A 26,045-nucleotide genomic window follows, 5' to 3' on the forward strand; every position below is an offset into this window, starting at 1 on the left:
TTTTTTTCTAATTATAATTTTCTGACATACTTCCTGGAAGCCAAAGTTATTAACATTTATCTTTCCAGGACTGAATGCCTCTGCTCAGCTCTGAATCACTCTTCCAATTACAAATTAATTTATCCAGTATTGCTCTTTGCTGCAATGAGCAGCAATGAGCAATGCACCAGTCTCAGACTGAAATTTGCCGAAGGGAAGAAGTAACATGTCTGTGGTGTATCTCTGGGGCTCAGCTTCATGAGAGGTGTGTTGAAACAGGCTGAATGTTTGGGAAGGCAATAGGGGAAGTGTGATGACTGATTTACTCCAAGGAGTTTTACAGTGTGCAAGTGGGACAAACCCCCAGTGCAGGAGAGCTCCCCGGGGCTTCTCCCCCTCACCTTCCCTCCCTGACTCTTGGGGCACCAGCTTTTAAATCAACCTTGGCTTTCTCCCTGCTACCCTGTTCAGGAGAGAATGTGGATTGCTGAAGGCATCTTAGTGCTCCAATTTGCAGACCAACAGCAACTTGCAAAAGAAGTGTTTGTTTAACTGGGTAGCTTAAGATCACTCTTCACTGGTTTTGGAAAAAATACAGATACTTGGCTATTTGTTATTCAAAATAGAAAAAGCTGTTAAAAGTACTCTTAAAAGATACAGGTGGTGGAAAAATTACTAAAAAGCTTTTAGCTGTTTCCACCACAATGAAATCTGCAGTGTCTGTAGCAAACTTTGGACTGACTGGTGAGAATCCCTGTTAGAGTAACAGAGCCAGTTGTCCTGAGGAAGCCTGCAGGGAAATCATATGCCTGAAATGTGGGAAATGGCATTTGCCTTGGGCTTGTCTGCCAAGACACAGAACTGCCATGATCAGTAAGTCAATATCTGGAGGGCATCCGCATGAGAACCTGCTGCGCATTTGGGTCATCAGTGAAAAGGCATAAGCTAAAATCCCTTTGGGGTCACCTGAACTGCATCGAGGGAGCTCCTACTGCATGGCTGCACATCACCCAAAGGCAGAACTGACACTTGACCTGGGGAGCTGCTCATTAAAAGCCAGCTGGTTGGGAGCTGCAGTGTCTCTTGCCTGGATCTGACAGTTATTCTGTAAATAAACCTCTGCCTTGACAGATGGGTCAGGTCAGAACTCCGAGTTGGGGGTTTGGGGTTCCTGCCTCAGGTTGCACCCACTCAAGAGCAGCACAGCGTGGCCAAGCACATTCATTTCTGTAACCCCCTCACTTGCCTGGTCAGTTCCAGCAGGTCTAGATGGATTTCCTCTGTCCCCCTTGTCTTAATTATTTTGTTCTTATCTGAAAGTGAATTCAGAGAAGTACAACTAAAATAAACATGCCCTCTCATTTCTTGGAAATGCTGATCCCTGATAGTTAGACGTGCCTATGACCTCCCAGGTTAATTGAGTGACTTTCTAATGCAGCGTGGGGGTAAACCTCTCCTCTACTTTGGTGTCAGATGGAAAATTCAGGAGGTGGAGGCACTTCCTGCTGGGTGGGCCTTGGAAATGTGCACGGTGGTGAGCAGCCCTGAGAGTGCTGCCTGCATGGGGAAGCTGTGTGCAGCAAGTGCCCCTCTCCAGGAGCAGGGAATTGTTGATGTCACTGAGCTGGTTCCTGACACCAAATCAGGAGCCAGGGCTCCTGGTTCCATTAACAGTTTCAGACTCAGCTGAAGATGTTTTAGCATTGGAAAGCCTGTCTGATTAATCTTATTCTCATTGATTTACCACTATGTCGTTGTCTGTTTTTTAATGCAAAGTGCTGGGGCTTTTTAGGCAAATTATATTAAAAACCCCAACACGTAGAATTAAGATTGAATTAAGCTTTCTGTTGCTAATCAATCTTCCTTTATTCCATAAACATATTTTTATTCTCTCATCATAATTTTGTATTGGAGGGAACATTTTTGTTATTTACCGTATTTATAAGTCAGTTATCTTGGTTTTTTCTTTTGTTTTCCTCTCCCTCATTTGTATCTCAGTTGTAAGATAGGCCCTTCAAGATGAAAGCCATAACTGATGTTGGGGTTTAGCAATGGAAAACCCTGATGTGACTGGAGAGTGCCCACTGTTCCCTGGATCTGAGGGGTCACTTGGTCCTTGGCACGTCCTGTCCCCAGCTGAGTTGGGCATTGTGTGCTGGTGTCTCTGGTGCTCTGGCAGGGTCTGCTGGGGGAGCAGAGCCCTGCTGAGGAAGGGCTCTCCATGGAGTGCACGTAGAGAGGTCAGTGTCGGGCTTCCACAGAAGGAGCTTTTTTTATTTCTGCCGAGATACTTGAGATCTCAGTGTTGTTCATGCTAATTTTAAACTTGTAAGATGTTTCTCATGGACTGTTTATAGACTGGTTGGCTCTTCAAAGGCCCAGAGGGACTTTTTCTGTAGAGCAAGCCTGAGAACTTCACTCAGGGAGGCTCGCCAGGGACCCAAGTCTTTCATTAAGTATACTCAAATGTGCAGCTCACTGAAGAGGGTGAATCCTGCAGACTTAAGGCAGCTTCTCAGCTTGGACTGACCACATTGATGCTGAGGGAACTGCTTAAAAGACTTCAAATAAAGGCTTGTATGTGTATGGATGCATGTGGGACTGGGGTCAAAGAGACTCCCATACCCCAAAATCTGTACCTTTTGAAAACTAGGCTGCTGAGTGAAGATTTTCTCTAGCTGCCATGCTCCTAAAAAGTTAGAAGACCACATACATCCTCACCAAGGACAACTTATTTTGGAGAAGTCAGTTTTCACACCTGACTGACTCAGTATGCAGAAGTTTCCAACCTGGTTTCTGTTATGCTGGAAGACTTGCAGCCAGACTGGATTCCTTGTTTTGGAGCTTAAGGGGAGAGTTAAATCCCTCTTGTGCTTGGTAGTGCACATGCAGAGGTTTCTTTCTGAAAGCAAACCCCTCTGTCATGAGGATTAAGCATCAATGGGCAGACATAAAGACAAAGAAACAAACAGTCCTCTCTGAGGTCGTTATAGAAGGCACTGTGCAACAACACCTCAAATTTTTGACTGTATTTGGGTTATGTAGATGGACAAGATAGGACCTTTTCCCTGTGTTTCCTCAAATTCCAATTTGATGTGAATGAATTGTTAAACCCAGGCAGTTCAGCAAAGCAAAGGCAGGTAATTGGTCATATAATGTCTGTATAAATCTGTTTCCAGTGGTTGTGTGCACTTTGACTTTAATAATCTTCTTTTATTTTCCATCTTTCTTTAAATAGATGCTGAAATTCCTTCCCCATTGTTCATCAGTTTGGGCTGTATAACTGTGTCAGTTGATAATTTAGAGCAAGTGGAATAGGATCCTCTCTATTCATTCCTCCCATGTCTCCTTTGAAAGGACTTTTTCTTCTTGGATCACAGCAACTTCTGCTGGAAATATTTGTGGCTGGCACTTAGTGCATTTTTACTACATTTAGATCACAAGGGTCACACTTTTATGAACCCTCGTAGTGGAGCTTTTTTCAGCATCTTCACCTTCAAAAGCACTCCAGGCTTTTAAATCTCACCTGTAGGAGGTACTTTGCAAGGATTCATTAGGTGTGAGCAGCAGGCTCTGATTTATTTGATGAAAACATGTCTGTTGTGTGTGAGGCTGGCTGCTGTGGGACTGCAAGCAATGAGAAATGTGGTCTGTTAGCAGCACCAAATGTGGCATGGCAAATGTGCTGTCATTGGGATGTAGCAATAGGCCTTCTGTGAGCTTGTTAAAATCTTTGGCTTCGTTTTCATCTTTGATTATAGCTGTGGCTTAGAGAGCTGCAGGTGTGCAGCTGGATCACGCTGTCTTGTGGCCATCAGCAAATGAGTGGTGGTGCCTCATAAAAACTCTTGTGGGCTGGGGTATCTCCAGTGGCTGGGGCAGGCCAGCCCTGTGGCAGGAGGTTCCTTCCCACCCTGTGATGGTGTTGGGGTGGGATGTGCTGTGCCCACAGGGCAGAGCTGTGGGAAGGAGCTCTCTGCTCACAGCAATCCTGCTTCCAGACCCTTGCTGGTGCAGCCTTGCCTCTGCTGAGTAACTAAACCAAATCACTACAGTGGTCTTCACCTCACGGGAAGCATGGGAAAAGGCTGGCAGGAGCAGGGCTCCGTGATGGATATCATTTAAATTGGTTAAACCCTCCTGTGGACTTGGACTTCAAATAGTGTTGCTTTACTATCAGGTACTTCAGTTTAATTATATCTGAAAGTAGAGTAAGGACCACTAACTCAGAATCAAAGCAACTTAATGCATATCAACCCATTCACTTTAAATCCACACCCCTAAGTTAAATCAATTTCCCTCTGTGTCCCTGTGCAGGCAGGTCTAGAGCCCCAATGCCCTCCAGAGTGGTTCCTCTCTCCAAAGCAGAACCAGCTTTTAAGTAAAGGAATTTGATGGCCTAAAATTGCCTCACCTTTACTTTTTCCCTCATTGGAAACAGCCTCTCTTTCTGCTGAGGAGCAAATATTGTAATGTTACAATTAATGCCAGCATTGTAATTAAAGAGCTGCCTACAAGACACTCTCTGCTCCACTTCTAATTGGAAAATCTTGTGGAAGGACCTGGAAAAGCTCTCAGTCTCTATCATCCCAGTGACAAATTTCACTGGCAGTCCCAACACTGCTGCTAAAATGGTCCTTTTACATTTAAATCACAACTGATAACTTACACTTCATGTAAGAGATAGGGTTCACACTTAGCTGAGTGTTGCCTTCCAGCCTTCTGGCAAAGTAAAACTAGTAACATACTCTAAAGTAAAATTACATGCAAGCACATGTATGATGACCTAGAGCTAGAGAATTTGATGCTGCCTTCTCTCTCCTGCTAAGAAAAGGTGCTGAAAGGCCTTCTGCAAGAAAACCGATGGGGGCAAGTGAAAGGTGCTCTGCAAAAGTTGTTCACAGACTGCAAGTTCAACTGGCCCTACCAGCAGGACAGTGAAAACAAGAAAATCAAGGAATCAGGAAAAGAAAAGGGGCTGCCTGGTATATTCTCTCTACTTGGATTGCCAAAACATCATGAAAGTGTTGCACAATCCTTTATGGGCTGCTTAAAGTACTGGTGTCATTCTGCTGTAATTTGTTCATCTGTTATTGAACTGGTTTATAGTTTGATGGAAAAACCCAATAAACATAAAAACATTTTCTGGGGGCTGGATGTTATTTCAGTTGTCAACAGTGTGACTCAAGAGCACCATTTTTTTGGGCAATATTCTCTAAGGCTTAGGGGAGAAAAAAGCCATCTAGCCCATGTAGAAGTCAAATGAAATCAGTCACTATAGCAACTGCAGTGAGTGTTAATCACACTAAGTTTAGTTCTCCCCTGGTACTGTGCTATGTAAAAATAACATGTATGTCAGCTTCCTACCTTTCTGGGTGCTGTCCTGGTCAGAAACCTGGCCTGCTTATTGACAGAAACTCTGCAGGGTAACTCCAGAATGAGTGCTGGTTGTCCCCTCTTGCATGGGGCCAGTAACCCCAAGTTTCCTTGGGAGTTAGCTCCCTGCAGCTCCAGCAGGTGTTCCTCCTTCTCCTATAGGACTTGTGCCTGTTCTGCTTCTAATCTGGGACCTGGGTCTTTTAAAGCTAAGCTGGTATTTATGTTCAATTCAAGGTGAGGCAGAGGGTGTCTGAGAACTGATTTGCTTAAAATTAAGTTTCAGACTGTGGGCCTGAAGCTCCCTTATAGTGGTGAGAAAACTCCCATAGCCTGAAGGGACTTTTCCTCAGTGCTGCTTCCTTGTGTTTCTTCCTGAAGCGGGGCCAACACAATCCAGGTAAAAAAGGAAAGAGTCTTTGAAGGCTTTTTCTCTAATCAGTACAAGGGGGTCTGTGCCTCTGGGAGGTGACATCTGATGTGTCCCAAGGGACACTGCAAGGCCCCCTCATGTGCATGCATGGTGGTTGTGCTGTAATCATCCTTTGTTACTCCTGCCTGATGCTAGGAAGGGGGAGCTCTAAAGGAGACGGGGCTGCTTGGAACTGTTTAATATTCATTTCCTTTCTGGTATCAGTTTTGCTTGACTCTAAACCCAGTTCTTGGATTTGCATCTGAAAACTCTGCAAAGTCTCTCTTGGGATATCCTAGGGGTTTACTAGGGATTGAGTCTGCATGCAGTGAAATGCCTACATTCAAAGCCAAATAGCTTTTCCTTATCACAAAAAAAAAAGGATGCAAAGTAGTGCTAGGAGTGAATTTTGGTCATTTAGCTAATTTTTCATATATTGAAGGTGCTGAAAAACAGGTAAGGGAGGGCTTGACTCGTGGCTGAACACCCCATGATACTGCTGGTTACACAGCTACTGTGCTTTGTTCAAAAAAAAATTCAGGTAAATGGTTATGAAATTATCATTCCCTTTAATGACAGCCATCGCAGACAGAAAATCCATCTGCTGAAATGAAATTACAAGCTGCTCATAAATCTCAGAAAGTATAGAGCTGTACACTCATTGAAAAAATGGGAGCTGTACCTCCTTTTCAAGGAGAATTTTCTCTCACTTTAGAAGTGTAAATTAGAATCTGGGGATTTATGTGTTTGGTTTTGTGTTGTTTTGCTTGTGCTGGTGTGTGGGGGTGGCCTTTTCTGTATGTTTTTTATTAAATTGGTATCACCTAGATCGTATTATCCAGCAAATTGGCCAGAGTATCCCAAATGAAGTCAAGTGTAGTTGCTGTCTCTCTGGTGCCATGTTCTGAGAATTGTGTGAGGGCTGTGGTAGTGAGTTGTTCAGCAGATAAGGCTGGTGAGGTACCACAGGAGAATGTTTTTATTTATAGCTACAACATCCTGCATGTTTCCGAGCAGGGCAGTTCCAAGCTGCTCTCTGGAGCTGAGTTGCAGGTGGTGTTTGCAGCAGGTTACAGGGTTACAGAACAGAAACTAACAATTCACGTTGGAAACATACATTTGTATCACAAACTGTGAACTATTTAACACCTCAAACGCACCTTCCAACACCAGATTTGTATACTCTAAGACAACAGATCTTTGCGTACACAAAACCCACCAGTCACAGAGCTGCAATATTATTATTAATGTAAAAATTCATACTGGGATTTAAGAATCCACCTAGAGACAATATCAAGGGAAAATACAAACTGAAAAATTCCTGGCGTGCTTTCTAATCTGAAAATAACAAACTACCCTTTAAAAATATTTATTTGGGAATAAATAATTGATTAATATTGCTTAGCAGTGAGTGCATCCACTGCTTTGATTTCATCCACTAATACAACCTCAGTAAAAGCCTCAATTCATGGTTCTGCTTTTGTATTTTAAAACATTTGGTATTATTTAGGTTAATAGTACAATTGTGGTTTAGGGATAAACAAAGAAATAGGTTGTGAAATAATGCTGTGACTATGAGGAAGCTTTTGTTAATATTGGAAAAAAAAAAAAAAAACAACACCCACATCCCTGGAAGAAAAAGACAGCTGTGATGATCTGAAAAATCAAAAATATCCTTTTGGAATAGGTAGTTCCTGGTAGTGCTATGCACAGAGCATTCACTCACCCAGACCCCTGTGTTGGCTAATATATGGTAATTAAAGCACTGTGGTACAAGTTTTTGACAGCTGTGTTGACAGGGCTGTGGATTTGCTTCTGTGTGAAACTCCTCTGAAAGAAGGCATTTTCATGTAGTTTGGGATTTGAAAAGTAATTCTCCACAGAATGGTGCTATTTCATGCTATTTTCCTTCCAATTTGGGATGAAAATATTGTCAAAATATTGAAATTGTGTTCAGAGTTAATGAGGGAGAAGGTCATTCCCTGTTTGTTTGTCTGTTTATAATTCTTCCTCCAGCTGCACTTCTGCGGCTTTCCAATGCTTTTCTGTTTGTAGGAGACACCATCTGTCACCTTCCTTCCCAAACATGGTCCAGGAGGAAGATCCTGTAGAAGGTCCCCAACCAACTTTCCTGATGGACTGTTCTGGGTAAAACCACTCTGTTCCCACTCCTGCTCGGTGCTGCAGGGTTTCACTGATGTACTTCACTGCTCACAGCCTTAGCTGACTGGCCTGGCCCTTTTGGCTCCACAAATGCCCTCATACCCACACTTCCAGAAAGGGCTGGACACACTCTTGTTTTTCCCTAATGCTCACAAACTGGCAGATTTCCAGAGACAAGGGCTTTACCCAGCTGAGTGCTATGTATTCAGAGTTGCTTCTTCACTGTTGGGATGAAGTTATTTTTTGCTGCAGTAAGTTTGTAAGCTGATAATTAAAAAGAAAAGTCCCTAAAAGACTTACTTTCTTTAGCTTCAACTGCAATTTCTAGACTTTGGAACATAATCAATATATGCACTTTAAATTTTATTAGAGCTTTACTTTGTAACTGCACAGTTCTTCATAATCTATTCAGGTTTGTATTGAAAAGCAATGTGAGAATTTATGGAGGAGCATAATCCAAACCAGGGAGAGAGGGACCATCTGCAAGTTCATCATTCCCTCCTGGAGAACCTGTTTGCCTCCTCTCTTCAAATGCAGGTTGTTTCTTATGGCTGTCATACAGCACCATGCTCTGGATCTCTGTTTTGTGGTGGGTGGGTTTGGTTGGGCTTTGGCAGAAGGGCTTTAGAACCTGGGTTTTGTTGTTGCTTTTTTAACCTTTTTCCTACAGGCATCTGTGGGTTTTTGTTTCCTTCCAAAACTCCCATAAAACTCCTGTTATTTGATTGAGAAAGAGCCTTTGCTAAGCAGATCAATGGTTTATTGGTGAAACCAGCCTCTGAAGGAGCAGAGGGGCAATTCTCCATTAGCAATGCAGCTGCAAACTGAAGTTATCTGACAGAACTCTGCTGTGAGGCCGGGAGGTCCCAAAGGCAGTGGCCGGCAGGGCTGCTGGCCTGGCAGCCCCGCTCAGGTGCCACAGCGAGCCTTGGGCACGGCTCCTGCAGCTGCCACGGTGTCCCCCGGTGCTGGGCACTGGCTCTTGGCCAAGGGTTGCCCAGCCAGGGGTTGCCCAGCCAGGGCAGTCCCTGCAGGGCCAGCACCACCCTGTCCCCGCTGCAGGGCACGGCAGGGCCTGGGCAAGGCCCTGGTGGAACTCTCGGTGGATTTGTTGCATCTCAGAAGCGCCACAAAGCACCTGTAAAACTGTCACACGAAGAGAACAGCAAGTTAGCAGGAATTTAATTCATCTCAGGTTTTATAAGACAGGCTTTATCTCATGGTCTTTATATTAATTAAGTTCCTGGGATAGCTCTGAAACAACATGGATGTAATAATATTTTGTATTAGAGGTTGAAATGTTTTGTGGGGGGAAAAAAGTCATTGTGCCAAGAGACCTTGACCTCAGCACAAGTAGTACACAGGGGAGAGAGTCACAAACAAAATTCTTGGACAGGTTACAGGCCTGCAACAGTTGTCCTGTGTTTTAATTGATTACAAATATTACTGACTTTGTGGCAATGCAGAGAATAGAAGGGACTAAATGCTCTCCAGGCTGCTTTCAGGTTTGTAGGATCCTGTCAGCTGACTGAGCTGATGCAAACACTGCTGTGGCATGGAGATTTTGGGGAGCTGACAATCACTCATGCTGGCCTGCAGTCAGGTTATGGATATATCCCACTGCTAAAAGTGTGGTATGGATTGAGCTAATTGAGGCTAATCAATGAAATTGATGCTGGCTGGTTTGATTTGTGTTTGACCAGGGAAAAGATGAAAACTTTAAGCTCTCAGAAGGGGTTTGTTCAATATCCATAACTGGAGAGATTTTTTCAGTTGCATGGCAAAACATTCTGTGTATCTGAGGGCAGAGGGAATGTGCTAAGCATGAAGGTAAGGAAACTGCCTGTAGCTGGAAAAATAGGCATTTTAGGTGGTATGCATTGTGTGCATGGCCTCCCTACAGCTGCAGGGTCAAACACTGATAACCAATCTCTCTACACTCAAGAGTCCAAAACAACATTACTGGTAATTCTTTGTACAAGGCAGCTGCTAGCAACAAGCTCTGACCACTCTTGTTATCAACAGCCAAGTGAAAAATCAGGCTACCTTTTCATCAGCAGCCTTACGTGCTGGGGAAAAGGGCTTTCTAAAAATTTTACACAATTTTTGTGTCAGCTGAGGTTGCTTTTTTTTAATGAAAAACTGCATTTTCTCAGGATTAAAAACTTGCTTTGTAATAATCATAAATTTTTCACCAGCCTCTCACCACTGAGCATTGAAACATTAAGCACCTTCAAAACTTGTGGGGAGTAGTGTCTATTTTCTAGTTTTTGCTTTGCCCCCTCCCCTCATGGTCAAGCTCACGTGGCTCTTCCCAGGTACCTTTCTGTAGCTGTTTAATCCCCAGTAAATTTCTGTTACAGCTTGAGAGCCTCTTCAATCTGTTTAACCTTCACCTAGTCCTTGCCTGGATGCATTTCCTCCATGTGAATATTATTTTATCTGGCCTGTTCTTGGATTTTATCCATCCTGATTAGAGATTTGTGAGCATTTACCAAAGTAGGGGGGGAGCCTGGACATAGAATTGTTTTAGAAATAGCACAGAACTAGAGGGAAATGTCAGCTATGTGAGCTGTCAAGGCATCTCCTATAGATTTCCATAGCCTCAGGAATGGTGTCAGTGTTGAACATGGTTTTCTGGACGACCAACACGTCCTGCTTTCACCTGCCTGGCACTTCTGGGTGGCTGCAGCATCTTCTGGTCTGAGGTGCTTCTACTGCCTTCTCTCCTGAGTGTAGAGAAACCCAGACTATTGACTTCTTATTCTGCACTGAGTAGAGAAGAACCCTGAGCACTGATTGCTGCTAAAATACTAACTGAGCAATGGAAACCAAGTGGAATTTTAAAAAAATCCCAAACCAAAACCATAAAAAAGCCCCTCCACAAACAAAATGAAGTGTGTATGGAGCACTAGTAGTAAAAGTTTATGGTGAACTTAAGGAGTCTGACATGGATAAACCCACTTTAATTTGTGTCTAGCTGCTGCCTCTCAGCAAGCTATTTAGTAAAAAGATTAATTAAGAGTTGCTGTAGAAAACTCCTCTGCACAGTCTGTGTTGTTTTGGAGTGCTCTTTCCAGCCCATGCACACGTTAAGATCAGTCTGTGATTTTTGAACTGCCTCTCTGGATTTAAGCAGGGTTGGACGTGTTTGAAGTGAGTCAGAGTCACCCTTCATGTGTTGGTGTGCTTGGGGCTTTTCCCCTGGTAAGGGATGGCAACAGCTCTCCAACGTTCCAGGCAGTTTCATGAGAGAGTTTATTTAAAAGCTAAATAATAAAGGAGAAGGGAAAGAAGTGCTCCTATTGCAGGGAAGATGTCAGGGAATTCTGCAGGTGGCTGAGCATGACCAGAAAAGGGACTGCACCCCCCTGAGCTGTTTGTGACAGTGAGTGGAGCTGATGGATGGTGTGGAGATGATGGATGGTATCATGGAAACTTTCCCTCCCTGGGAATTTCTCATGTCCCAGAAAAAACACCCACAGCTAATTTAAGCCAGACTTAAATCAATCTTTTACTATCTCCATTTGTTTTCAAGAGAGAGTGAACAATTTACTGCCTGTGCTTCCTAACAGCTTCCAAAACTCATTTCAAGTGGAGGATTTGCTGGACTCGGAGAAACAAATGATCCACCTGCTATAATCCCAGCAATGCAAAAATCAGTGAAATGTTCCTGAGTGAGTGGGCTGATGGAGCTGGACCTGGCTGAGGGTACCCCAGCTCCTGCCTGCTGTGTGCTGTCCCCTGCTCCAGGGCCAGCTCCTCTGGCAGTGCTTTCAGACAAATCCTTGCTGGTCATGGCTCCCACCAGCTCTTAGGGGGGGAGAGCAGGACCAAAGAGCAACTGAAGTATTTGAGGGGGGTTAAAAGAGTAAATCAGGGAGGGGAGAGCTGATGTTGTGAAGAAGAGGAGTTACTGTGGGCAATGTGCTGTGCTGGGGCTTGGCGCGGGGCAGCAAGAGCTCACATCCTTACAAGACTTCACGTATCTGAGTCACCTCAGACAATTTCTGGTGCTTTCTCTCTTGGCAGAACACAAATTTCTTCTCTTTTTGTCAAATTGTGCAATGGAAAGGAAGGACCTATCTTTTGCTATATGCACGTGTGGGAAGTTGGTTATCCATCTTCCAAAAGTGCAGATTTGTTGAATAATTTTGGTCCTTGGAGCCCTTTTTTAGAGCTTCCCTCCCATGGATTTGAGTGATGTCACTGATACTCTCGTTACCTCCCCTCGCTATTTCTTCACTCCTTGCATACACTGAACCCGAGTCAACGAAGGAGAGCATCTCACTGACCTGTTTGTTCAGAAATACGTAGATGATGGGGTTGTAGACGGTGCTGCTCTTGGCAAGGATGGCTGGGATGATGCTGGCTGCAGGGGTGATGAGCCCAGGCTTCCCAAAGGTAGCTATGAGTGCCACAGCTGCATAGGGCAGCCAGCAGAGGAGGAAGCAAACCACCATCACCACCACCATGACCAGGATGCGCTGCTCCCGGCTCCGGCCCAGCCCCTTGTTGATGCTGCTCCCCTGGGTGGGACAGAGGCACAAGTAAGGCATTAGCACTGCTTGTACTGGGCACAGGTGATGGTGCATGGGAGCTGCTGGAGCAGCTGCACTAAGGGCAGGGCTGGCAGCGTCACCTGAACCGTTCTGGCTGGAGAGGAGCTGCCTGGCCGTGGGCAGGGTGGGTGTGTTGTGTACTCAGAGTGTGTCCCTGACAGCTGGAACAGGACCAGCAGAAGTGCTCTTCATCTACAGCAGCCTTCTCCAGCTTACTTTAAATCCCAGCTTTTAACGGGAGTATCCTGGGCTGGAGGCAAGGAGAAGGAATGTGCCCTGGTCTGACCAGAGCACAGCTGCTCCCAGTGCTCCCAGAACCACGGCTTGCCCGAGTCCTGCCAGGAGTGATCCCCCAGCAAGGATGAAATGCCCTGTACCCACAGGGCACTGGGGCAGGCGAGAACATGAAGAATGGGGGTTGAGAGAACTTCCTTCCCTGAATCCATGGGAAAAGGCAGCACTTGAATTAAAGTGATTTACAACAGGCTCCTCCTCTGGACTTTGGGTTCACACATACTTGAAAGCAAATCACCTTGCATATAAACACTGCTGGCCTATGCCTCACCCTTGTTTCCTAGTTTTCAGTGTGTTTTGAAAACCTGACCTTTCAGTGATGGCTGTGTAAAGCCTGCACTGAGAAGTGCTGCAGTAAGCACGAGGAACTAATTATTATGAGCAGTTTTATGGGGAATCCGTCGGGATGTATTTGAGTGCTGGAAGTCACCTTGAGACTAATTAAAAAACCTAACCAAAACTGTTCAAAAAATAGAACATATCTGTAATTGCCTGCTGAGGGAACTCAAATACCAAGTACTTTATAAATATCTTGTTAACGTGCAAATGAAATCTTTTATGACACTTGTCTGTGATTTAAAAGGAAAAAAAGTGGTATTTTCCACTAGGCAAATAAAGTTGTTAATCAAAATATTTCCATTAGTGAGAAGTGAATATTTCTCTCAGAGCCACCCACAGGCATCAGTAGCTCAGATTTATTCACAGACATCTCAGACAGAAAGCTCACATTTATCTTTTTATGTTGTATCTCATGGTGTTGATAAGAATTTTGTATGACACATTCCCTGTGTGTGGATTTTCTGAGAGTTTGCCACACCTCGGTACAAAACTACACTCAGGCTGTGTGATGAAGTCCAAACAGCTGGATTGGGGTGGAAACAAGGATGGAGACGAGAGGGGTTGCATTTTGCATCATGTGCGCTTGGTATTTAAGGCTCCTGACAAGAAGCACTGAAAGGCATTGGCACCAGCTGCCAGGGTTCTGTATCCCCACACAAATCCCAGTTTCTTTGTGCCTTCCTGAGATCCTCCTGTCCACCCCCTGTGCCAGGAGACACCTGGGGCAGGTGGTGGGTGATGCCTTGCATGTGGAGCACCTCAAGGAAAACCAAGAGCTCCTTTTTGTTCTGTTGATTTCTATAAATTTTAGAAAAGGAAACCCAACAACCTCTTCCTTCAGATAAGGCCAGAGAGGACAAATGTTTAACGGATGTTTTCTAGATCAAAATCAGGCTGGTCTGAGGCTGGGCATGGGAGGAGGACTCTGGAGGGATTTCTCATTTAATAACCTTGAGCAGGGCTAAGGTCACAGGGAGCTATGTAATGCTTGCTCTCCACATCTCCTCCTGCACATCCTGCTGCGGTGTGGCACGGAACTGCACAGGGAGGAACAGCTGCTTCTGGCCACTGGCTTGAACTTAAAGCCAGCAGGGGACTTCTGCTGCTGCATGTTCTGCCTGGGCAGTGCTCCCTTCTCAGGTAAACTCTGCTAGGTATTGCTCTCTTGACTTCTGAAGTATTTTATGCTTTCCTAAAAAAAAGAGAAAAGCTTGCAGTTTTCAGACTGCTGATGTCAGGGAATGGCTTCATGGGTAAGCAAGGAAAGGTTTCCATTTCCTTGCCAGCAGCAGGAAATTATTATTTTTATCCTATGAGGCCAGAAAGTTTGAGCATGCTCCCACTGCTGTAACTCTTCTTGAAGCATTTTTGCTTTCAACTACAAGGCTCTCCTGGTCAGTCAAGGAAACCTGAGATATTCATATTTGGCACACATGCAGAAAACTTTTGCAAAACTAAACAAACCCAGCAACCTTGAAATGTTGCTGCACCCCATCAGCAGATGGTGACTTGGCTATACCATATAACTGTGGGCTGTGCCTAGACTTGGCATCAGATCACCCTCTGCATCTGGACAAAGCAAAGAGCTATGTAAAAATTATGCTGGTGAGTGGTGCTGTGGGTTTTTAGTTTAATTTTGTCTTGATAACTTCCAGGAAAGGTAAGAGCACAAGTCTGGCCCATGCTTGCCTTTAGTTGCTGGCCCATGGAGATTGGAAAGTCAGCTCAGGCTGTTCCTGGCTTTGGGTTACCAGCAGCAATGCCACTGCAGGAGTTTAGCACAGGGGTACTCTGGCAGTGCACTGATCTGCTCTACACTGTCCTTTGCTTCTGGTTTGGTCAAAAATCTAAACCTCGATGTCATGTGCAAGAAATTTGTTTTTAAAATCTCTCTATTTCTGTAGGTTTTGGTATAGAAAAGAGCCATGAAAAAATGTGCTTTTATAGCCCTTGTATTTTCTTCACCGGAATTTGAGTCTCTGTTTCTTCTAAAATGATCTTTTCGGTTTCCTAAAATTTGTTTTGCCTCTGTATCACGCCTTCTATGTGTTGAATGTGTGGCCCAGTGTACTGAGTTAGCGAGACTGGGGAGTTGGAAGCCCTGGTCCCATCTTGCTCTTACAATGTCCTTTTCTTTTGCTTCCCATGGGTGTTGATTTTCCCATGGGAAGCCAACGAAAGGGTCAGGAAGAGCTGGGCATATCCACACCCACCCAGCACACCCATGTAAGGTGCTGACCCCGTTTCTCCTGGGCTCTGCTCAGCACCCAGTCCCTGCCATGGGCATGCAGTAAAGGCTGACATTGGGAACTGCTGTGGGTGGTGAAGAGATGGTTCCCCGTGAGCTGGAGTCACATTCCACGACCACTGATGTGAGCAGGAGGAAGGTTAACGCAGTGGAAATGTTACTGTGCGCTCACTCTGCACGTAAGCTGTCCTTTTCATCCCAGAGCTCACTCTGCTGTGCCCTTTCCAGTAAAACTCCACTGAAGCTTGGTCACAAAGATGCCAAATGCTGTGGCCAGTGCAGTAGTTAATCCCCTACATTATAGAGGCATTTCCATGGAATATGCACTCTCTCAATGCAACCCATGACTTTGGGGCTTGCTGGATGCAGCAGGAGTTTGTTGTGCTCCCTGTTTGCCTCTGCCAGGGACAGGCTGAACCATGATGTGCCTGTGCTATGTATTATCCTCTGCTGTCAGACAGGTCCCATGGTGGAGGTGACCATGAACACAGGAGAAGGACAGTCCCTGTGCTGAGATCTGTCATGTACTGGCTGAGTTACTTTGTGTTTTCTACTGCAGAGAAGCACCTCAAGGTGGTGATTCAGCCTGCAGAAGTGATTAATTTGCCTTTTTTAAAATTTCACTGACCATAACTGGGAACTTACACAACCATCCTCCCAGTATAGGAGCAAAAATGCTCACAAATAGTGTTTGTGCAGTGTGGCATTGGATGTCACAGATACAAGGACATGGATGAGTGACTAATGCAACAAACAATAAGGACAGGTTTAAACAGAGGTCACTGTGGACACAGCAAATTCCTGGTTGATATTGCTGACACTGTGCAGAAATAAGAGTCATCACCTTACTAGGAAAGTAAAATATGTGTTTTCAGCACTGGATATGGAAATTGCTCAGTGACATCCAGGCCTGGAGAGCACAGCTGAGTGTACCCATGGCCAGCTGGGAGGTTCAGCCATGAAGCTCCCACTGTGAAGAGCTCCTGAATCTTCAGGGTTATGTGAGAATCTCAGCTGAGTGACTGACTATGTCTTCTCTTGTGAAACCACCATACTATTTAGAGCTTTGAGAACTGGCAGCAACACTCGTGGGAGTAAGAGGGTGGTCCTTCAGAAATGTCAGAATAAGGGAGATAAAGGGAAAAAAACCTCAACCAAACTGTGTATGTGCTGGCCTGAGCACTCCAGCTGAGCCCCTGTCTTATGTGAGCAAAGCAGAGACAAAAGGGGCAGCACAGGCACTCCTGGGCTGTGGCAGCAGCTGAACACCTTCAGGCATCACTGCCTGTTCATTAGAAAGAGCCCAGGAGCTGTGACATCAGATATACTCAGTTATGCTCTGCCCTGGAGAATTCATGGCTATGGCTGTTTGAATATGCACTGAGGAATCAAACTATAACCTAATGGAGATGCAATTAAATTGCATAGCCTGTGCACTGAAGGTCAGTCTGAAGAGGATGTGAGAATTCCTGGTGGTCCCTGCACATCAGCATATGCACTGCTTCTAAGAATTGATAAATGTAGGTAGCTAAGTTGGATGCTTCAGGGGAAACCCTCAACCCTTTGGGGTTGGGATTAGATGATCTTTAAGGTCCCTTCAAACCCAACACAACCCATTCTATGATTATATGAGAATTTCCTTGAAGTTCTAAAACAGTGGGCAGTCATTCAGTGTTGGTTTAACAGTATTTCATGATCTGTCCAAATATTAATTTAAAAAGTTTTGCTTGGAGAGGAGATAAACAGCTGACGCTCCCATACAGAAATGTTGCAAGAACAAGTTAGATTTTATTTTGAAGGAACTTTTTTCTATCCCTCCTAGCATTCAAACCTTTGAATTATGTTTAAAAGCCTTTAAGTGCAATCATAGAAGCTAGAAATTCATTACCTGCATTCACAGTGAAGCATTGGCTTTCTTAAAAGTCCCATCCATTCAGTGCCTTGCCATGAAAATGAGAGTGAGGAAAGCAAGTTGCCAGCTCTGTTCCATGTCTGTTTTAATGGTTGTCTTGTGAGAGGAGAGCTCTGCTTCTCACAGACCTGGGGCTTTTACCCCACCAAACAGTGAGGCCTTGAGCCCAGCAGATCAGTCTGCAGGACAGCACAGGGGGAGATGGGGAAGAGCAAAGCTGGAGACTCAAAATGACGTGAGGCAAAAAGCAGCTTCATTGCTCATTTGTCACTTGGAAACCTGTGCCTCCTGGCTTCCCAGTGTGCTGATTACCTGCACTAGATCTGGTAAATTGACATATTGTGAGCCTTAGCTTTGTCATTGATGACAAAAACCTAAATTCCTTTGTCTGAGTGAAAGACAAACCTTATGCAGTGCCCTTTGTGCAACAACAGCTAAGTCCTGTCCCTACTGGCTGGGGCCCAGGTCCTTCCTATATGGAAGAGGACAATTAGAAGCCCCTCTGATTTACATAGACATATAGATGTATATTTCTGCATGCTTTGGGGGGGATGGGGGAGTGTGAGGTGGGGGTGATGTTTTGTAGAAGATGTGAAATGAAAAGGGTTTATCAGTCCTCTGAAAGTCACAGAAAATGCAGCGCCCTTTTCTGCAAGGGCAGCAGAGCTTCCTGCTGTGCCGTGGCTGAAACCAGGGGGCTCTGCCAGCCCCAGCTGCACACCCAGCAAAGCTGAGCTGGCAGTGGAGAGTGGAAATGGAAACTGATTTAAAACAGTGGGAATTAGTTTCTAGGGCAACCCCCCACAATTATTCTCAAGGCTGGAAATCCTACCTCAGGATTTCCAGGGCAGAAGAAAGCCTGTCTGTGGGCTGTGGAGAGCCTTGCAGTAGCAGTTGCACCTTTCTTCCATAACCACAGCATTCTTGATTCTTGGTTTCTTGCCTGGGACTAAGTGTATTTTTATGGATAATGGAACACCTTATGCACAGGAAGGAATAAAACATCTGTAAGAAATTGCTTTTGCCTCCAACTGCTAAATAATTTCAACCAGAATTCCATCCTTCTTTTGCAGAAGAGGTGTTAGGCTGTGAGCTGAGCCTCAAGTTTGGCTTCACTTATGAGGTGCTCTGCTTTCCCTGCTCAAGGTTTCTGGGCTCCCCTGCACTGCCCCATGCCCACTTCTTGCCCAAGCAGAGATTCAAGAGCGAGGTCTGTGACCTGCACAGCTGAGAGATGGCCCCCTCTCTTCTGAGGGCCTGTGAAAAGGCAGAGAAATCCTCAGCCACATGAATACATTTGTATCACTCAAGCTTGACAACAGTCCACATAAATTATCGATTCTTCTAATCAAACATTTCCTTTTCCCCGGCTTTTTTCCTGTGATATTTTACCTTTTTCTCCCTCAGTAATTGACACACAGTTTGGGTTGCCCTGAGCCTCTCCTTGCTTTTGGAATGCTGTAGAGACTTCCACCTCACTTGGCTGTGTCACAGGGAAGGGAACCGTATGACAAATGTGACCATTCATGATGTACAAAATGTCTTGTGCTCCTAATCCCACTAATGCTTCTGCCTCAGCTTCAACCCTAAATACAGGGTATGTTCATGTACCTTAATGAGCTGGGTTTGCACCAAAATATCCCAAGTTTGCCTGTTCATACAAAGAGGACACCCACTAGTTTGGTGGGTCCAAACAAAATTCTGACCCTCAGGCTGTGCTCCTGGTGCTGCCCAGCACTAAGAGTTGGGTGAAGATTTGCCTTTGCAAATCATCTCTTCCCATAAGTGAAGGCTGTGGAAAATCTCCTGTGGTGGGTTAACAAGAATGGTCCTGTGGAAATTTGGCCAAAAGCACTTAAAGCTGGCTGTAAGCAAAGGAAGGTGGTCTCAGGCTGTGTCCTGCTGGCAGGGGATCACACAGCCCATGCAGGGGCCATCCACTACTGATGGCTCTCTGGAAGCTGCTGTTTCCAGTATTAACACAGACCTCTGCCAAAGCTTATAGGGATGTGAGAGGAGAGAGAGAAGAAATCAAATTCCAGCTGCTGTGCTGATGTCTTTCACCTCTGCTGTAGTACCTCATTTCTGAGAGGGCTTGGAAGGTGCTAAAGGAGTCACAGTGAGGGCCTTGTGGTGTGCAAGGGAGGAGCTCTATGGCTTAGACATCCTTTGAAGTGCTCGCAGCATCCTCTCACATCCACCTCTGTCCTCTCAAGGGTGAACCACATGATTTAAGATCAAGATTTGTATCTAAATTCAGTTCCTCTCTTGCTGTTATAAACATAGAGGGCTGTAAGGAGAGGTATTTTAATCACTAAAGGGGGTAAATTTTTAATCTCAAATACCAGAATATTAAAATAAATTCATCCTGGTTGTTGTTTGCAAAGGTTGGAGTACCAAGTGCAGGCTGGGAGGTTGCTGGGTTGGAAGTGTGGCCTCATCCTTCTCAGTCACTGAGTTCCCTGTAACACAGCCAGGGTGCTTCCAGGCTTGGGGGCTTACTGTGCAGGGATGTCCTTCAGAGCTAGGAATCTGCACAGCCCATCTGTCAGTGAGAATGGTTATTAAAACATCTCAGCACCACTGATGTTCACACAGCTTTGGTTCCCCTCCTTCTACATCTTGCATTGATTCTTTAATCAGTAATGACTGTGGTGAGAGTATGTTCTTCTTACTGAGAGTGGAGGTCTTCTCAAGTGTTACCTGTGATACACAGCGGAGTACCAGGAGGAGCCAGTGGAGGAGGGAATGCGTTCTCTGGGCAGGAGGGCAGGGGAACTCAGCCCGCGGGGCACGGCTGCTCCCTGCTGTCCTAAGGGAGAGTGCTCTGCAAGGCTCTGCTTCCCTCACTGCACGGGCTTGGACACATCTGAGGTTTGGAAGCTCCTGTGGAAAAATATTTGCGCTTCAGGAGAAAAAAAAAAATGTTACAGCTGCTTTGTTTTCAAAAAATTAGAAAAATCCTTAATGTATTCACCAGGTCACGACTGCTGTTGGACAAATCATGCTGTGGCACAGCACGAGGTATCTCCCCTCCAGCTCTCTGTAGAAGCTGAGAACAGGCAGTGCCCCTCTTTAAGCAAATCCTCCAGGGAATCACAGTATCCCGAAGGGGAAAATGTTGTCCATGGCTCCAGAGCCAGCACCTAGGCTCTGGGCTTCCTCTCACACATGCTTTGTATTCACGTAGGTATCAGATCCTCCACTGCCCACAGCTGCTGCTGCTGCTGCTGCGGAGGGACGAAAGAGCCCTTCCCGCAGCTCTGAGAAGGGGAACCTGCAGCAGAGACCAACTGAACGCGAATCCGAGCATCTCGAATGGGCAGAGCTCCTGCTACCGTCCGAGTGGGGAAATACAGAAACACCCCCCGCCGCATTTTCACTGGGACTGAAGTCAATTGAAGCAAAGAAAGCCAATTCTTTGGTTATTCTGCGCGTGGGTGGATCGATCCCGTTTCTATAGGTGATTGCCCTCTTTGATCACTGACCTGCATGGTTTCTGCAGCTCTTCTGGGCTCAGCTGTCTCAAGACTGATTTTCTCTTCCCTGGGGTCTGAGATGTTCCAGTGCTTAACCTGTCATGGTTCCTGCCTTTGGGAATGTGTCTGTCTCACATGCCCAGTTCAGTCCCAGTTTATTGTTGCTATTCATACTGGCCAGATTAATGCTGAAGGAGCAGTGTAATCACCCTTTCCCCTTCCTGGCGCTGGAAGGGAATTGCTGGAAAAGTGCTGTTCTCCCCCAGTTTCTCCTGCCCATGCTGTATGAAGCTATTACCCCAGCATTAGAAACTGTTGGACTTGCTAATTGACATAATGAAATTAACATGTAACACACCAAATGCCTACTTGCTGCACTTTTTTCTTTTCCATAACACTTGGGGGACCAAGGGGGCAGAGGGCTGGTGGAAACCATGCCAAGGTGTTAGCTTTTCCTGCCTTGCCTGTGATTACTGCTTGAGGTAGATTTACCCTGATGTGACTCAACCCAGGGCAGGAGTCTGTGCAGAAAAGCAGAATATTGAGCCTTGCCCTGATCTATTAGGATGAACACTGGTCAATAATTTGAAGGCAGGCCTTCGGATTCATTTGTCAAAGAGATAATAGAAGAGTAGCTTGTCTGAGAATTAAAGGGAAAAAACCCCAACCACACTGTAATGTAGTGACACAAAAGCTGGAATCGATTATATTTGCGTTTTGACAAGTCATGGGAGAGGACTCAGCCAAGCTTGTCAATGACTCTAATTAATGACCTTCTAATCCCTGTGCTCACAAAATGATTTATCTGTTTCCAGCGAGCATTTTTAAGGTTGAATGTGCTGACTACAGCTGTTCCAAAACCTGGTAGCAGAATGGTTGTCTCCTGCAGGATTCATGGATTTTGCTTGTGTGGTGCTTTCAGTGAGCTGGCTATTTCCAGCTGGAATCTGGGATGCAACTCATGTTTGACCAGGTGGTTTACCCAGGCAGGTCCATACTGGGCATCTGTACACACCACACCTGGGGCTGTGCAAACTGCTGAAACACAGGAATGGCCAGGGAGAGCCCTTCATTCTTCAGGACATCCACGAGCTCGGGGTGAACCCAATGCTGGCTACCAAGTACTTGTACTAGAAGAAATTCTGAACTACTGTTTCTTGGTAGCCCCTTAACTTTGCATTGCCAAAGTTGTCTTTGAGAGTCCATGTGCACTGTTTCTGCTGGCTGGAGTGCTTTTGCAGAAGTTATAGACATGACCAAGCTTTTCAAACCAGCCAGGGGGCTTTGGATGAGGATGAATCCAGCCTCCCTGCACTGCCCAGCTTCACGTCCCACAGGGTTTGCCCTGCTCCAAGCAGCACTGTGTGCTTCCCCCTGAGCACTGAACAACCCAACAACCTCTGACCCTGGCTGCCAGGCCCTCTGAGGGCACCAGGCTCTGCAGAGGAAGAGGCAGATATGCTTTTCTGCTTCTCACAGCTTGCTCAGCCTGGTTGCTGGCTGCCTTGCAGGCTCTGCTTCACTTCTGTCATTTCTAAACCTTCATAAATTCTGTCATTCTCCCAAGGTGATCTGAGCTGAGGGATTACAGCTTCTCTGCTGTGGCATGGAGCATGGATGAGATCCTGTGTACTCCTCTGGAGCTGCATACTCAGCTGTAGGAGCAGTAACACGGTCTTGAGGCTCTGCTAACAAAACCAAGGCCATCCTAAAGCATCCCTGCTCTCTGCAGCAAACCCCAGCTGGCAAGATTTCTGCTAGCAGGTCCCTTTCAAGAATGGGACTGGACATGGGGGTCACAGCCACCTCCTGCCATCCCCTGGGGCACTGTGGTGAAGCCCTTGTGCAGGAACCCCAGGAAGCAGAGATGAACCCCCTCACCCAGCTGGCTGCCAGTGCGCAACTGCATCGTGCTCTTGCTTCCCCAGGAAAGCAGCAGCCTTTGCTTCTGCCTGGGCCCTCTGCAGTCCTTCACAGGGGAGGTATGAGACCTGTATCAAAGCAGAAACACTCCTCAGAAATGAGATAATTAAGACTAAAGCTCAATGTGTTTGGGAACCTTGATAGCCCTCATTTTCTAATGGTTGTTTTCAGAATTCCGATTTATTGTCGGCAGTGTACTGTAATACATCCCAGCTCCTGTGGTATTCATTTTAAATGGCTCAGAGCAAACCCTTCCTTCTGACCATCCCCTGCCTAAAACAAGACATGGGAGGAAAAACAGACCCGCTTGTAGTGGTGACAATTGTCTTCAAGTTTACTGAAACTGTGACCTTGAAGCAATACAGTGGGAATGGGAGCCGAGACCAATTTCCCAGAGTTTGAGCATCCCTGCATATCTCCTGTGATGACAATCAGGTCAGAAATCAGAGCATGAAAACACAAATGTCAAGCGAAAGGATACAATTTTTCATGCCTGGCTGAAACCAAACACCCTGATCTCCCAGTACAGTTTTACTCCCGTAAGTGGTGCAGATAATCTCAGTTAAAGGCAACTTTTCATGGCAGGAGCTGAAAGCACTATTAAAGGCTTACAGAGTGTTGCCTATAATTTGGAGTCCACTAAAACCACAGATGTCTGTTGTTCAATTCTTTAAATATTCAGCTGGCATGTGAAGCTTATTTTGTTCCTTTTTTTTTTCTCTCTCTCTTACACACACAGGGAATTTGCTGCCCTGGGAGATCCTGGGCAGCAGCACAACCATCTGGGAGCAGCCTGGGTCAGGAATGGGCATAGCACTGGGGATGGGAATGGGGACGCTGCCTGGGCCAGGGCAGGAGGCAGGAGAGAGGCTCTGGGGCTGCAGCACCTGCACCTCCCCTCCCTCTTGTCTTCCCAAATGAGCCCAGGTGCATCCACAGTACCATCCAGTTTTGACTTTCCCTCTTCATGGAAAATCCCCCTTCTTGAAAGGATAGTCCAGATCCAGACAAAAGAATAATTTTCATATTATTTTCTCATGTCTTGGGATTCCTGCAGGACCAGAGAGCCCAGGAAAGGCAGCTCCTGACCTTTAGAGTTGTCACCCATCTGACAGGGAGGGTAACAGCCCCTGCCACCACCCTGTCCCTTTTCCATGCCACTCTGGTCCCTGGTGGAGCAGCTCACATCACTGAAGGGATCCCATTGCTCGCTGCATTCACAGAGGGCTCTGCTAAAGCTGCTGAGCTCTGCTGCTGCCTGAACTGCTGGTGTAACTCACCCTGGTTAGTGGCCACAGCTGTCCTGAAGACAGACAGCTCTCCTGAGCCCAAATGTAACTTTTTATGTGATGGCTGCATAAGTGGGAAGAGTATTTAATGTAAAAACTTACACCCTCCAGTGCTCCTGCACAGGTGCAGCTCCAGCAGAAATAAAGGCTCTGCTGGCACTGGGGAGGGCAGAGCCAGGAGAGCTTGTCCAAGCTGTGGGGATCACTCTGACACACCAGACAGCACAGCCTTTGACAGGAAAGCAGGTTTTCTTGTTTCTTGCCCCTAGAAGAGCTTTGGAGAGGAACAGCCTCTCTTGCAGGTAGGACCTGCTCCAGTCCCAGCTGCTGTGAATACCTTGCAACGAGCAGCACCTCTAAAACAGTATTTTTAGCTCTTAAAGATGGAAAAACATTGAAGTCCTATGAAAGCCAGCCCTTGCCTGCACTCAGGAGACTGGTCCATGGTGGTGCAGGAGAAGCAGCTGTTCCCAGCAAAGGGTGACCAGAGAGGACTGAGCTGGCTTTCAGGGGGAACAAAAGGTATTTGTAACAAGACAATGGGTTGAGGGGTATGAGGATTAATTTAAACATCTCCACTGATTTAATTTACTTCTGCCTAAAGTCCCTGATGGTAACAAGCTTAAATTAAATGTTTACATCTGCAAATGTGGCTCATAGAGTGACCTTTATCTAATTCTCTCTTATCTTTCAGGTGCTCACTGCATGAGGTGAGCCCAAGTGAGGTCTGGTAACACTGATGGAGCTGAGGCTCAGCCTGGGGTGGGCTCCTAGGGTGCAGGGATCCAATGTGGAGGTGTTTAGGGGGTGAATGACCCTTTTGTGCTGAGAGAAAGTCCTAGCCTGTCCACAGACTGGTCCCCAAAGAGGGGCTGCCATGCTCATGGGTCTCTCCCAGCATCACTGTGCCATGAGCAGGCAGTGCTGGTCCATCACACCCCGGGATTCGTGGCTAAAGGCAGATGTTCTCCACAAAGGTGGACAAACCTCTGCATTGGCATTTCCAGCTGCCTGACGGTGCTGCCCTGACAGTGTTTGGTACCAAATGTTCCGCTGATCTTCAGAAATCACAGCTCCCACACCCTCCACTGACCATGCAGCTGCTGGAGCTGCTGGTAATGCTCACCTCTCCATAGCATTGCTGCAGATTTAAATCCTAGGACCACTCTCATCAATCTTTCCTAGTTTTAATTAGGGATAATTTGAAGTATCTAGCAAACTTCCCTTGTCTGTGATGCTGTCATAGGGACCTCCAGCTGTACACACCTGGGTGTGACTTGTAAAGCCCTGGTAGACTGGAGCCTGTCACCAGGACAGTCACAGGAGAGGCAGTTTCCAGGGCTAGCAGCACATGTGACAGCAGAGGAGTTCTAAAGGTGGAAAATGGTGATCACTGGCTTCTGCCTGGTTTGGGGCCACAGACAAAAGGCAGCTGAGGAATCAACTTACCTGTCTCACAGCACAGAGCAGCTTCCCATATGAATAGACAATGATGGCAAAAGGGATTACGAGGCAAAAGACGAAAAGACAGACGATGTAGGATGCGTTGTTGGCATCCTTGGAATGCCAGTTCACAGAGCAGGTTATTCCTGGTCCTTCTGGCCCATAGCTGCTCCAGCCAAAAAGTGGGGGAACAGTCCAGAGCAAGGAGTATGTCCAGGACAGGATGATGCCTGTCCATGTTTTCCTGTAGTTTGTGGTGTCAGCCTCTGTTGTTCTCGTCATAGTGCAGTAACGCTCGTACGAAAGCACAGCCAGGGAGACGAGCGAGATGATGCCTGTATCAAACCAGACACATGTATCAGCAAAAGTGAATGAATGAAGGCTTTGCTGTATGTTCTCCCAAAATATTTCAAGCTCTGGATGAGCCTGATGGCATTGGCTTTGGAAACTCGGTGGGACTGGGACTGGGACTGGGACTGGGACTGGGACTGGAGGTGCCTGACCCCACTCACCAAAAGCTGGGGGTGTTTAAACATGTGTCCAGCCAAAGCCAGTCAGTTATAAATGCTGATCAATAATTAAGCACATCTGTCTGAATTGATACGTGTGTGTGTGTGACCTGCAGC

The 26,045-nt window shown here is 46.1% G+C and overlaps 1 protein-coding gene across 1 annotated transcript; it reads right to left on the bottom strand.

The window, feature by feature from the left end:
• Positions 1-6,723: 6,723 nt before the first annotated feature.
• LOC103612027 (pinopsin) lies at positions 6,724-25,749 on the bottom strand. Its single transcript, XM_017728817.1, has 3 exons — positions 25,426-25,749; positions 12,226-12,459; positions 6,724-9,076 (listed from the first exon to the last, which is right to left on the bottom strand). Exons 1-3 carry the CDS (start codon positions 25,699-25,701, stop codon positions 8,840-8,842), a joined length of 747 nt encoding a protein of 248 aa, XP_017584306.1. The 5' UTR covers positions 25,702-25,749; the 3' UTR covers positions 6,724-8,839.
• Between the last annotated feature and the right edge of the window lie 296 nt (positions 25,750-26,045).

The sequence above is a fragment of the Corvus brachyrhynchos genome, unplaced genomic scaffold (assembly GCF_000691975.1).
Source record: "Corvus brachyrhynchos isolate BGI_N302 unplaced genomic scaffold, ASM69197v1 scaffold223, whole genome shotgun sequence".
Lineage (NCBI taxonomy): Eukaryota > Metazoa > Chordata > Aves > Passeriformes > Corvidae > Corvus > Corvus brachyrhynchos.

What these genes read in the sequence shown, in the direction of transcription:
- LOC103612027 (XM_017728817.1), bottom strand. Translation starts at nt 25,701, where the DNA reads ATGACGAGAACAACAGAGGCTGACACCACAAACTACAGGAAAACATGG. An exon ending in TGCTCTGTGCTGTGAGACAG is followed by an intron (nt 12,460 to 25,425) that starts GTAAGTTGATTC and finishes TGTCCCACCCAG; the next exon opens with GGGAGCAGCATCAACAAGGG. An exon ending in ACGTATTTCTGAACAAACAG is followed by an intron (nt 9,077 to 12,225) that starts GTCAGTGAGATG and finishes TTCGTGTGACAG; the next exon opens with TTTTACAGGTGCTTTGTGGC.